General features: G+C 29.0%; 1 protein-coding gene across 3 annotated transcripts in view; it reads left to right on the forward strand.

Moving 5' to 3' along the window:
- The window catches only part of LOC117171752 (lysine-specific demethylase 6B), a 235,516-nt gene that overhangs the window by 71,612 nt on the left and 149,511 nt on the right, over positions 1–14,393 (forward strand). The window contains exon 1 of one of the 3 annotated variants that reach the window (XM_033359352.1): positions 4,324–4,372. The exons of the other annotated variants lie outside the window; for them this stretch is intronic. Within the exon in view, the coding sequence (XP_033215243.1) occupies positions 4,336–4,372 (37 nt within the window). The 5' untranslated portion in view covers positions 4,324–4,335. Of the gene's footprint in view, positions 1–4,323; positions 4,373–14,393 lie in introns of those variants that run through there. 3 annotated transcript variants of the gene reach the window in all.

The following is a 14,393-nucleotide window of genomic DNA, read 5'->3' on the forward strand; positions in this document are numbered from 1 at the left end:
TGAAAAATCTCTATCCCATCCACACACTACTCCTTTCCCCTGCCGAGTGAGTCACGCCTACCCCGAAAGGGAAATGGCTTAATGGTGTAATAAATAATAATAGGAAGTGAAAACAGCGTAGGCTGCCTAGGGTGCTATCTCTAAAATACGAGCGATAGCCCTTAACCTCTTGGTTTGTAGATATTCTTTGTCTTGTTGTTATATTAAAACTGTAGATCAGGCAATGTAATAAATTCATTACATTAATGTACAGACTAATTAATTATCTAGTTTTTTCGTTTTTTGTTAGATTATGTTTTTGTTATTAAATTAAACATTCTACTGATGATCATTAAATTGAAAGAGTGGATGTTTCTTGAAACGTATTGGTCACGTTTAAATATAATTAGATAACTATGTATGTTTTTTCACGAATAAAGACATTCTGACAATATATGCTACTCAATTGTCTTATGAGTAGGTATATTTCCATGCATGTATGTTTATAAGTTAGTTGTTAAGCTCAAGACGTCAGCTTGATACCTTAAATCTGTTTAAAAATGACGAAAATAGAAATTAACGAAAATTACGAGACATCTGTACTTCTTTTTTTTTTTTACTAAAAAATTCCAACAGGAATCTTGCTTTATCTTATTTCCTGTCGAAACGATTTAATTCTTTGCGATACGAAGTTGTGTTATTGTGATGACTCCATACAATTGTTTTTCTTTGTGGACAATTGGCTAATATGACACTTTTTTGTTGCTTCATAAACTTCTAAATAAAGGAATAATTTTGGTTACAAGAAAACAAGATTCGATACGCAAATTCTTCAAATTGATTTATCCTGAACAGGATGGTTGTAGCATTTTAAATTTGCACACAAAAAAGTAATAATAAGGAAATTAGTTTTTTTTTGTAGCAGCCACAATCATATTATATCTCAAATATGTATACATAATCATTTTTTATATAATAATTTCAATTAGAGCTCATTTGTTACAGGCTTTAATAAGTATAAGAAAGTTTTTCAAAATATCTAGGAAGGGATTAAATTTGATTCACCAATGATTCCGAATTGAAAATGTATCCATGTTAACTTAGTTTACTTGTAAAATTCATAATTTCATAATCTATGCAATTATGAAAGAGGCCACAGTCCGTCAACCTTTTTTCCTAATTTCCCTTTCCCTCTTGAAAATTTTAAAATCCCCTAAAATACCTAAAATCAAGCATTTTGACCCAATTTTGTCTTTTTCACACGGTTTCAGTTCATTTTTTAAGAATCATAAACAAAAATTTAAGTCATTAGGAAACAAGACGCTTTAAAAGAGATTCTTTTAGATGATAACAATGTCACATATTTCCTAATAATGTATTTGTTAATTTTGTAGATTTAAAAGATCCTCTATAGCGAAGAAATCGACTTTTCGACGAAATAATTGATTTTTTAACCGAATGATTGATTGTTTAATCAAATTGTTAAATTTTCAAACCAATAGGACGATTTTTTTAAACATGACACGCGTGACTCTTCAAACCTAAAACATGATATTGCCAACAAAGAAGTTAATTTTCTACTAAATGGTTGAGTTTGCAAACCCAAAAAAGGCGAATTTTCAACAAAATACTTTCATTTTCAGCCGAAGAGACTGCACAAAACAGTTAAATTTCAATAAACATGATGAATTATTAACAAAACTGTGGTTTCTTCAACAAATTAATTAAATTTGCAAGCAATTAATAAAATGGTCTCGAAAACTGTCAATCATGAAAGATGATTTCCCAAAAAAACGTAATATTTGATATATTTTAACCAAAAAATATTTTTTATTTCAAATAAAAAATGGTAGAATTTATTAGAAAATACAACTTTTCATCAACATAATTGATTTTGAAACTAAATTGTTGAATTTTTAACCCAAGAAGACAAATTTGGAGCCAAAAAGGCAAATTTTCTAGAAAAACAGTTGAATCGTCAACCTTGAAATATGAACTGTCAGAAAAGAAAGTTGTTTTTAACTATAACTAGTTGAATTGCAACCCAAAAGGACGAATTTTTAACTTTAAATCTCCTATAAAAGTATAATAATTTTTCAAGCCAAGAAGACATTTTTTTACAAAATAGTTGAATTTGAAACAAGAATGATGAATTTTTAACAAAATTGTTGATGTTTCAAGGAAATTATAAAATTTTTAACTAATTAGTCAAATTTGAACCATGAAAGATGAACTCTCAATGAAATATTTAATATTTGATATACCAACCAAAAAATATTTTAATTAAAAATCGTAAATAGTAGAATTCATTAAAAAATACGACTTTCCAATAAAATAGTTGATTTTTAAACCAAATTATTGAATTTTCAAGCCAAGGAGACACAATTTTAACCCAGAAAACAAAGTTTGAAAACAGTTTAATTTTCAACCTTAAATTATGAATTGTCAACAAAAAAGTAATTTTTAACTAAATAGTTGAATTTGTAACCAAAAGACGAATTTTTAACTTCAAATCTTCTTTAAAAAAAAAGAACTTTCCAGCCAAAGAGGTCAAACTTTCTACAAAACAGTTGAGTTTTGACCAAAAATGATTCTTTTTTAACCAGATTGTTGAATTTTCAAAAAAATAATTAAATTTTTAACCAATTAATAAAATTGTTACCCATGAAAGATGAGTTCTCAACAAAAAATGTAATATTTGATATTTCAATAAAAAATTATTCTTCTTGTAATAATTTAAATCGTAACCAAAAAAAGATAAATTCTTAACCAAACATATTATAGTAGACTTATAAACCAAAAAGAATGAATTCTGAACCAACACGAATTGGAGTTTCTCATCGTTATATCTAGTTTTCAATCTTTGATTTCCTTGCATTTTTTTCTGATTGATTGCTATCAGTAAAAACTGCTGAAGTGTACAATATATTTTTTATGCTTTCATTAAATATTCTCGAGATACCCATATCATATAAAGTTTTTTTAACAACAAGTGCAGTCCCCTTTGTCCCTAAAAAAATTGTATTTTTACCTAAACTTGAACTATTGAACCACTATAATTCCTGCTATAATCAAATTCATCAATAATTAATTTTTCAACTAAAACTTGCATTGTCACGAGTACAAAAACAAAATGATTCTTGAAAATAATGTAAACTGATGTAACTTCCATTCGTGAGTCTGTTTTTCCAGTACTTCTCAATATCTTCAAGTTCTTATCTATTCAAGTTCATTATTCGAAATTCTTACAAGTCAGTCTTCCGTCTATCGTCGTGGTTAACGTTCATTCTTAGAGTTCTAAAGACCCGAGTGATAAATACGCCCACACCAAATTTGTCTTTTTATATACATTTTTTAAAATGAAAATTTGTGCGAATCACGTTCACTTTTCTCAATCGTGAATATTCCCAAACTTCAAATCCAAGATCGGTCAAGGTTACTATTTTGAATCTTGAGGAATCCGGCAAAAAGAAGCATAAGCTACCTAACTCAATTGTAAGATATCTGAAATGAAAATATTAATCTTATCTAGCCCTAAGTAAACAGGAAAAGAACCTACAGTTGAAATGTATTGTGATGTTTTGTGGAAAAAGTTTCTGAATGAAGAAATAATGTGTGCTACTGTTCTTGATACGATTAAGGCTATCTGATGATCAGTCGTAAGCCTGTATTCGATAAAGATCTAATCAAGGCAACATGTTTGTGGTTGACAGAATAAGCATCGAGTGAATTCTCCAGTTCTTCAGTGCTCATGGAGCCACTCATCTGGAGGCGTCAATTCAGTTTCCGCTCATCCCCGGCTGACCATCAACCATTGTGAAGGATCCAGGCTACTTTCTGGAAAGAAGGTCCTTTTCGATCCCTGTGCAAAATGCAGTTGCCAGTTTAGTACGAAAGGTGCTCTTACACTGATCGGACCAGCGACGATTTCTGCTCCCAACTTTTCCATCAAATACACAAGTTCCTGCTCTTGAGTGGAACTGATCACTCAAATTTCCAAATTTATCGTGGACTACGTTTCGCAAATGCATCAGAACAAGACGGTTCTTTCTTTCTACTATCCTAGCACATCGTGGTCTAATTTTCATGTTCGATTAGCCCACGGACGTTGGGCTTCTTGAGCCGTTAGGCCTCTGGAAGTCATTTGGAAAAGTGATCTTTTTGATATTTTCTGTGTCATTTCTGGAAAACCGCTAATCATTCAAGCTGGGATTTTGATAGTGGTGATAGTGCTTTGTCGTATACGGTGTAACGTGGTAAACGCGTGGTTGAAATCACTCACGTGTGACTCCAATCGTGTTTCACTGCTGAAACATAATATTGTTGAGAGTTTCGAAAGTGAACTAAGTCAAATCCATGATGCTGGAAACTATTGAAGAGCATATTAAACCCGGTACGCTTTTTGCTAATTTATATTTAGACGTGTCCAAATGAAAAGGTTCCATCTTGGTAGAAAAAAAGGATAAGGTGTTAACTCGCGGAGACAAAATTAAAAGTTGCTAACTCGTGTAGTGAACTCTCAAAACTTTAAAATCACATGTAACATATTTTGGGCAGACTAGTGCCCTCAGCTCTGTATCAACTTTTCATTTGGTCTTCACAAATTAACTCCTTTTCATACAGTTCCTCCGAAATGTAACCTTTTATGCGGATGTGTCGACCTGTGATGATAAATTATAATTTTTTTTTGCATGGAAAATAAAAATCGCTTTATAGAAAATTAGTATTTTATGCTTAAAAAATCAACAATTATTTGGTTTGTAAATTCATATATTGTGTTGAAAATTCGTCTATTTTGGAATAAAATTTATCTTCGTGGTGGAAAATTTATATATTTTGTTGAAAATTCGGTCAGTTCTATTAAACAAAAATCGTTAACTTAGGCTTAATTTTGTTAGTTAGCGCTTCACTTATTTTGTAAAAAATTCTCCCTTCTTAGAAAATCAAGCTTCTTTGTTGAAAATTTATCCTTTTGGTTGAAAGATAAACTACTTTGTATGTATTTTTGCGGTAAGTGATAAATAATGTTTTTTGAGGCCTATACCTATAGGCCTAAAAAACTATTGATTAACTACTTTGTTAAAAATTTATTTTTAGTAAAAAAAAGAACTTCTTACTTAACATTTTTCATTTTCTCTTTAAAAATATCGCCTCTTTTGTCACTGAAAGTCTTTAAAATAAATTGAAAAACAAAATTTTCTTACTCTCAAATTATTTATCCTAGATGTAAGGTTCTTTTTATTCCTGAAAGACAAACTTCTAACGGTCAGAGAAAATAAAAAATGGGCCAATTGGCCAGGGCAAAGTCCGGGAATTTCAAAATTGGGATTTTGTAGCATCCCTGAATAAATGAACATCAAATGTGGTTTAATTTTAATAATTTAATTTTTTAGTTTGTTGATTTAAAGTTAATTTTTATTTGAGTTTAAAACTATCTACATTGCATCAATTTCCTTAGTCTTATAATTTTTAATGATTTAAATTATAAAACTGTCCAATTTTAAATAATTTTTTTTCTTCAAATTATTAATTTACAGAATTTCCAACATTTCATTCGAAAGTATTCGAATCTTAAACTATAATTGTTAATTTTTAAATAATTCACTTCTGAAAGCTCAGAGGTAAACTTTAAAAAAATTAATGGTTAATCTTCTCTATTTGCCGTGAGTATATCCTAAAATTTGCAGGATCTTAAAAAATGGTTTAATTCAGAATGGTAAAATCTCAGATGGTTTTTTTTTTTTTTAAGTTCACTTTAAGAACCCGATTTCTTATACGGGAAACGTGCATAATTTTATCTAGAAATTAATATTTATAAATTTTATTCGCAGTATATTGTTTAAAGATTGATGTAACATGATAAAACATTATATAAGAAAAATACGTAATAAAACGTAAATAAAATTAAAGAATTTGACAAATGGAGAAATATGATATTTAATAAATGTATAGCTACATATAATTGTTTGAATAAATTATATTTTAAACGACTTTTTGGATCCTAAAAATGAAAATCTTGAATGAATAAATTTAAAACGTTTTTTGCTCTAATAATTTGTTCTAAAAAATATCTTTATTACTGGTTTTGATTTTAAGGAATTATAAAATTACCCGCAAAAATATGAACAATTCATTCTTCATTTTTTAACGTATTCCATTTAATTTTATTATTTATGAATCATTTGGGAATCTTATTTCTTTTAAGTTTACAATTAGTTAGTAAAAAAGGCAGAACCTCCTAAAGCGTCGATATCGAAAATTAAAAAAAAAATTAATAAATCTAAATTAATATCTGTACTCAATACTTTGAAATGCCTTCCAAAAATGTAGGAGAAATAATGAAATAAGTGACAACAAATTACAACTGCTAAACGGTCTTTCATAATTCTTCACGAATATTTGAAATACTTTCGTATTAAGTGAAACTAATTTACGTCTCAGCAATTTCAAATAAAATTATCGAGGGCAGCATAACTGCCCTTATCAAATAACGCAACTTGATATTTACATTTCGTGATCTAACGTTTTTTCGTTTAAGTGATTTTATTATAATCTTCAGAATGCCTGTGCTTAAGAAAACCGCAATATGTACATTGTAATTCAATTATTTGTGTTGCTATATTTTCTTCATCTATACACAATATGCATGTGTATATATGTATATACTGAGCCTAAGCAATATGAAACACATTTATGTATGGCTTTTCACTTTCGCATTTTTCACATTTCTTTGGCCGTTTTAATCTCTTAAAATAATTCAAGCTTCGAAAGGTTAATTTGAAATAGAATAAATCAATAAAAAATGTATAAACCGCATAAGGGGCCGTGCATAAATTACGTGACGTCTTTGTTTAAGGTGGGGGGGGGGGTAAACCATCTTTTACGTAGAGTATGTAGTAGATTTATACATATAATAGTAGAATATAACCACTAAAAAACTAAAGTTGAAAAGAATTATTTACTGTAAACATATGTTTCTTAGCAAAATCTATAGTGCTTACGGTAGTTAATTAATATAGTATTACTTATAATTTACATAAGAATATTCCTGATAAATTCATGAAATAATAATAAATTAATCAACAAATAAGACGTCATCTACAAATTAAGTGAAGTGTTTTCTGCCCCCCCCCCCAGACTAACTAAGATTTTATAGACTTAGAAAATAACATGTGTTAAGAAAAATAAGTCTTGTGTTCCACAAACATCTTTACGGGGATATCTGGGTTCGTCGGACATTGTTTGACCGTGCTTTTTCAAGTTGTCCATGCGAAAATTGAGCTCCACGTGAGGAATTGTCTAACGCTATAACTGATGTACGATATTTTAATTCGAAAGCAGCCACTTATGAGACAGTAGGGACGTCTAAAAAGTGAATCGTGATGTTTATAATATCTTTAATTATGAAAATATAGGTTTATTCTCGTATTATCCAGTGGCTGTTTGTGGAACTAGTTATTTCACAGTGTGGCAGCGTTCGAAACTAATTATCAACCGCCAGATGGCACCATTGGATAAAGGGCTTGACCTTCAAGGTTATTTAAAGGTCAACTTTGTTCTTTTTTTAATGAGATCTTTCGTGGTTAAAAATTCATGTTTTAGTTGAAAATTTAACTTTTCCATTTTTTAAAAATAATTTATATTTTTTAGTTGAAAATTCAATTTTTTATTATGAAATATAACATTACAATTTATTTAAATTCTATTTGTTGAAAATTTATGTCTTTTGTTGAAATTTCGTATTTTTTGGTTAAATTAAACATTTTCTGATTTAATATTAAAATATTTTTTGGTTAAAATATCAACTATTACCATTTTTCTTAAAAAATAATCTTTTCAATATGAAAATTTACCTATTTGGCTGAAAAATCATCTGTTTTGTAGAAAATTCGTTTTTAAATTGAAAAAATTTTTTTTTTTAATGAAAATTTAACAATTAAAAAATTGAACTATTTGGTATCAAATGTATGAAATTTCTTTAAAACAATCAACTATTTGGTTTAAGATATATTAGCTTTGTTGAGATTTCGTCGTTTTTAGTCTAAAATTCATATTTTTGTTTTTTTTTTTTGTTAAATGTGCAACTGCTTGTTATGAATGAATCTGTTTTTGAGAATTGAACTATTTTCTTGAAAATTCGTAATTTTTCACAATCGTTTTTGTTTTCAAATTAAAATCTTACCTTGGTTAAATATTATAACTATAACATTTTGCGTTTCTTAATTCATAAGAAACAGTAAGATTTTACCAACCCTCTTCTCCATCCAAATGGTTTTGCGTTGTTTTTCGATGACCTCTTAAATAAATGGACGAAAAAAATTTATTTGGTAAAAAATACGTTGGTATAGGGAGGCGGTGCAAAACGTAGGGGTTCTTAGGAAGGGGTTCGCCGTTCAAAATTTCAGAAAAAACTTTAGTAGTTTAGACATGACCCCTAATCTATGATAAAAATGTAAAGTAATTCATCAGCAATCATTAACAAATCCATATTGTAATAATGCATACTTTTGAAGAAACCCGAGATTTGGGAAACTTCGCGCTTGAACTTGTATTGAGTGGAAAGAAAATCAATAATTGACAGACTCGTTATTCTTAAAATATGTCCATAAAACACTCATCTATCCTAACATGAATCTCACTAACTTAGACTTTGTGATTCTGCTGACTGATTTGCAATTTTCTGTATCTTGTTACGCGTCTGCCGTGGAATCTTAAGCCCCCAGTGATATGTGTTATAAATTAGAGAAGAGAAATCCAATATTTTTTATAGTTACTTCAGAATTTAATTGGAAGAAATATCGTCCGCCGATTGTAGTTTCACCGCCTTTTATGTGGTGATGTTTCGCGAAAAATTAAAAACATGTATAAAGCGTCTACACATAGCAAAAGGGAAATTTTAATTAATTTACAACTTGAATTGAATGTCTATGTGATCATTAAAACCAACGATTAATTTTTATTTCCAATATTTTCTGAATTTTTTCATTATTGAACAGCTTCACTCAGAGAAAAAGTTGTCTTACATGAAAAGCATAGTCCTCTTGTCTGTTTTGTTTTGAAACAAGTGAATATATTTTTTGAATATACCGAACTATTTGGCAAATGATTCGGTGAAGTTTGTTACATAATGATAATGTTTGCTACAAAAAGATTCTCTTTCGGACAAATGAAAATCCTTTTAACCTCACATTAAAGAGGAAATTCTAGTTGTTTTTAAGAAACATCCTTTTGACACAAAAAAATATTTTTCTGATTGTTATAATCGGTTAAAAAGTTTTATTATTTTTACATGCAGAGTTTTAATTTGCTTTATAATTTTTTATTGAAAAATGCTAGATTTAGTTGTATGATGCTTGCCTTTTTAATTGTTCGTTACAAATCGTTTGAAAAGGTGTGTCTCGTTTGATGACCGAATTTCTCATCCATACTTATCATTCTTTAGTGTTTCCTGTTTGTTTAAGGGCAGAACTCAGACCGGAAATACCCGATGTCAAATAAGCTTTTACGTGCTGCTGGCATTTTCAATAACAGTTGAATAGAAACTTGTATTACCAACTAATGTATGTTCATGGTTTAAAGGAAATTCTAATTGGTGACTATTTTGCCAACGACAAACGGGACTCATTTGAAAAACCTGGATTTATCAGGCAAATTTTATATACCTGAAAACCTGGAATTATCAGAGAATTTTTTCGAGAGCGCGCTTATATTTACAAAAATTGTAACATAAAGATTAAATAACAATAATTTTTAATACTCAGTTGGGGGGATTATATTGACCCCCGATGAAAATAATCGTTTATAATTAATTTTTAAGAATTGCACTAGTCCCTTATGTTATACTAAAATTTGATTAATTTGTCCCATTATTGTAAGAACAACATATTTCGTTTTTAACATCATCACGAATTTTATTATTTTGTGCAATTATTTAAGGACAACACATTTTAAAATTTATTAATTTTTTAATTTGTGCAAACAATTACAAAAGACATTTAAGATTGCACTAAAGCAAGGTTGAAATAATTTCCTTCTTTAAACTACATTTGTATTCGTAAACTGCATCCCTGATAACAAATTTGTTGTAAATGTTTTTGCAGTATAAAAATTAACCAATGAAGAGGGCCACCATTTTGTGCGCCAAAACGCTTGGTTCAATACAAAATTAATTGAATTATTTATCCTGACCCTGTAGTCAAAATTAACATCCAATTTGAGTAACGAATAACAATTATTTTGTTGAAAATTCTTTCTTTTTGGTTCAAAATTTTTATTTATATTTTTAGTCGAAAATTTATCTTTGTGGTTGAAAATTTAACTATTCCATTGAAATATTCATTATGTTAGTTGAAAATTAATCTATTTGGTTTAATATCAACTATTGCAGTTAAAGATTCATCATTCTAGTTTAAAATTGAAATGCTTTACTCCAAATTTGCTTTTTTTTTTTGGTTCAAAATTAATTTTTTTAACTGAAAATTCATTTATTTTATTGGAAGTTCTTATTTTTTAGTAGAAAATTCATTACTTTAGTTATAAATAAGAAAATTCGATTGAGTTGAAAATACAATACTTTGGTTTAAAATTTAACTGTTTTGTTAATAATTACTTTTTGAGGTTGAAGTTTGATTGTTTTTAACTTAAAATTGAACTGCTCCATTTTTATTGACTTTTTTTTTAGTTTCAAATTCAACTATTTGGTTGAAAATGCATATATTTATTTGCAAATTAATCTTTTTGGTTTAAAATTCAACGATTTCAGTTGAAAATTCATAATTATAGTTTAATTTGTATTACTTTGTTTGAAAATTTAACTATTTTTTTGGAAATTTGTTTTTGTGTTACTTGAAAATTCGTTCTTTTTTCAATAAAAATTGAACCATTGAATTTTTGGGTAACAACTGATCTTTGTTAGTTAAAAGTTCAACTAATTTGTTAAAAATTCGTCTTTTTAAGTAGAAAATTCATTTTTTTTTTAAATTGAAAATTCAATTTTTTTACTTGAAGTGTCAGGTATCTGATGCGTTTTAAATTTAATTAAATATATAGTATTCACAGTATCTCTGCATAAAAATAAAATAAAACTTTGTTGGAATTATAATTTATTTATTTACTTATTCCCTAGTGATAATATATTTAAGAATATATTGTATAATACGTTTTGTCAAAGCATTCTAAATATATTCTATGTCGATTGTTTAAAAAAATCGAAATATTTGAATGGATAAAGAGCGCAAAATGTAGTATTCGTAAAAATTTTATAAAAAATAAAATATTCCCTATTTTTGTGAAAAATCTCATTTTTCTTGTTTTCACTTAGTCTACTCAACTGGAAAACACAAATCAATATAAAATTAATGCTGAAATTAAATTAAATTGTTAAATTAATATAAAGTCATTTTAATATTATTTAATTGCTTATTCGATGGTGATAACATATTATATATAATATCTTATATAATATACTTGGTCAAAGTATTTAATACATTACGAGTCGATTGCTTACAAAATTCTAAATACTTGAACAGCCAGTACACTCTTGACTATTACCCACAATTTTTATGGCATATTTAACCAAGCACTACTACAAGGTGGATCCCTATTGGGTGTCATTTCACTGCATTTTTAAATATCAAAAAATGGTTCAGAAATTTAATTTTTTAAATCTCAGGCCATTATTTTAACTCGTGGTAATGATTAAAATACAATATTTTGTCAAAGTGTTAATGACGACGGATAAGCGATTCATGAAAAATTTAACTACCATAATGCATTAAATTTAAATACCATATTGCATTAAATTTAATTATTTATCATAGGTATTTATAAGAAACTGTTACAAAATACTTGTATAAACAAGAAAACAAAAATGGAAATACTGTCACTGTTGTGGAATTCGATAGATCGTTTCATTACACTCACTGATTTTTATGACGTTCTTGGACGAGTTCGACGGTTGTGGCCGTTGTACGTATTATGGTTGACTACATGTTGATAATTATGCACACGGACGTAAATTACGTAGCGCGATACTTTTCTTGCTCGTTGTATACCCCCCCCCCTATGATTTATACATTATTTATCAGGAATAAATCGATTCATTTAATCCTCGGATCACTCTCGATGCCCGGCGATAAAAACGGTACAAACATATGGATAATCAGTGGTAAAAAAATGTGTGTGTATGTGTGTGTGTGTGTGTGTGTGTGTGTGTGTGTGTGTGTGTGTGTGTGTGTGTGTGTGTGTGTGTGTGTGTGTGTGTGTGTGTGTGTAAATTTTAAACACAACATAAATTTATATTGTGTCCGGTTTTGATATATGTTGTACTTAACTCTGATAATCTATCTATTTGCAGAAAACGAAAGACCATTTATGATCCTTTCTCTGAATTCAGCGAGTTTCAATGCACTTATAATCTTTGTTCAAAGACACTCTTTAATTATTATTATTTTTTTATTATTCTGCTATGCCATTTTCTTTTGAAACTTCGGCCTGTGAACATTTTTCTTTTACTAAGATGGGCTTAGAATCACTGTAATAACTTACAACCAGTGATAAACCGCGGTTGCATCCGATTTAATTAGAAGAACTCTAATTTACCTGGACTTTTGGTCGGGAAAGAGGAAAACTACAGAAAACCACCTGCAGATTCAGCCGGCTTCTGCACAGTTGAGTTCAAAGGCAGACACTCGACCCTATACCTTCCAAATGCACAAAATCACCCTGGATGTCGGACCTCCCGCTCGACATTTGTTAAAACGCAGCGTATATTTTGTGAAATCTATAGTGCCAAATGTATATTGCATTTTTAAGACAATAGTTGAATTTTTAACAAAAAAATATTTTCTGCTAAAAGATATGAATTTTTAATTTTTAGAGTTTTAATGTAGTTACATCTTCACTTAAAAAATAAATTTTTAATAATAAAAACAAAAAAAACAAACAAGTAAGTTTAATTAAATCAAAAACACGAAGAGAATATGAATTCTCAACTAAAAAGAAAGTGATTTTTTAAAAGTATTTTGTATTTAAACGAAGTTTTGATTTTTCAACACAAAATTTTATTTCTCAATTTTCAACGAAAAAGAATTACAGTGAAACTCTGCTCGCTCCAATTTTGTTTGTTCACGCCTGACTGCTCGCTTGAGTGAAAAACTCAGATTCCGCGCACCTCCTGTTAAACCTACCCGTAACGCGACGTCAATTCTCGGAAGGGCTATAGAAGGGTTTCACTTTACTTTTTAACGATCTTTTTTTAATTTTTTCACAAAAAAATATTTCCAATTTAAAATATCAATTTTTAACAAAAGGAATAGTTACATTTTTGGTTTAAAAAAAATTAACTAACATAAAAAATTAATTTTAAATAGAAGAGTTGAAAAGCCAACGCAGAGAAGTTGATTTTTTTAAACCAAAGAAGATTAATTTGATAAAAATGGGATAGTTTAATTTTTAACTAAAAAGATGAATTTTCAACAGCAACAAAATGAGCTTTTACCAAAGGTGCTCACATTTCAACCAAGTACTTTTAGTTGAATTCGCATCCAAAAACTTTAAATTTCTAAGAAGAAAATTAGTGTCCCGAGTAAAAATGCGTCCCAAAACTGAGTCGAGACATAAGCCTTCGTCTTATTTTTATGGCCACGACAGGTAAAACGGCGTTTACTTGTCTCAAGTCAAGCCTTGTCTTGGCTAAGACGACGCTTACTTGTCTCAAGTCAAGCCTTATCTTGGCTAAGACAACGTTTACTTGTCTCAAGTCAAGCCTTGTCTTGGCTAATACGACGTTTACTTGTCTCAAGTCAGCCTTATCTTGGCTAAGACAACGTTTACTTGTAACAAGTCAAGCTTTGTCTTGGCTAAGACGACGCTTACTTGTCTCAAGTCAAGCCTTATCTTGGCTAAGACAACGTTTACTTGTCTCAAGTCAAGCCTTGTCTTGGCTAATACGACCTTTACTTGTCTCAAGTCAGCCTTATCTTGGCTAAGACAACGTTTACTTGTCTCAAGTCAAGCCTTGTCTTGGCTAAGACGACATTTACTTGTCTCAAGTCAAGCCTTATCTTGGCTAAGACAACGTTTACTTGTCTCAAGTCAAGCCTTGTCTTGGCTAAGACGACGTTTACTTGTCTCAAGTATACCTGCCTTAATACCAACCTTTTTCGGCTCATAAATGAGATTAAAATTGATGAATGAAAAATGTGTAATTATTAAATTAGTTATTTTTAATTGAAAAATTCAGAATCTGTGGGTCTGATCGAGTATAACCCTTAAAGAATTTATTTAAAAAAATAAAAATTGTAACTTTCTAGAAGGATCTCCTAAACTGTTATAGAAATACAAACAACATTTTCAATATCATCATCAAACAAGTATCATACAAATGAAAATCCCTAAATAAGTTGATTGAATAT

This window comes from Belonocnema kinseyi, chromosome 4, assembly GCF_010883055.1.
Source record: "Belonocnema kinseyi isolate 2016_QV_RU_SX_M_011 chromosome 4, B_treatae_v1, whole genome shotgun sequence".
NCBI classification, from domain to species: domain Eukaryota; kingdom Metazoa; phylum Arthropoda; class Insecta; order Hymenoptera; family Cynipidae; genus Belonocnema; species Belonocnema kinseyi.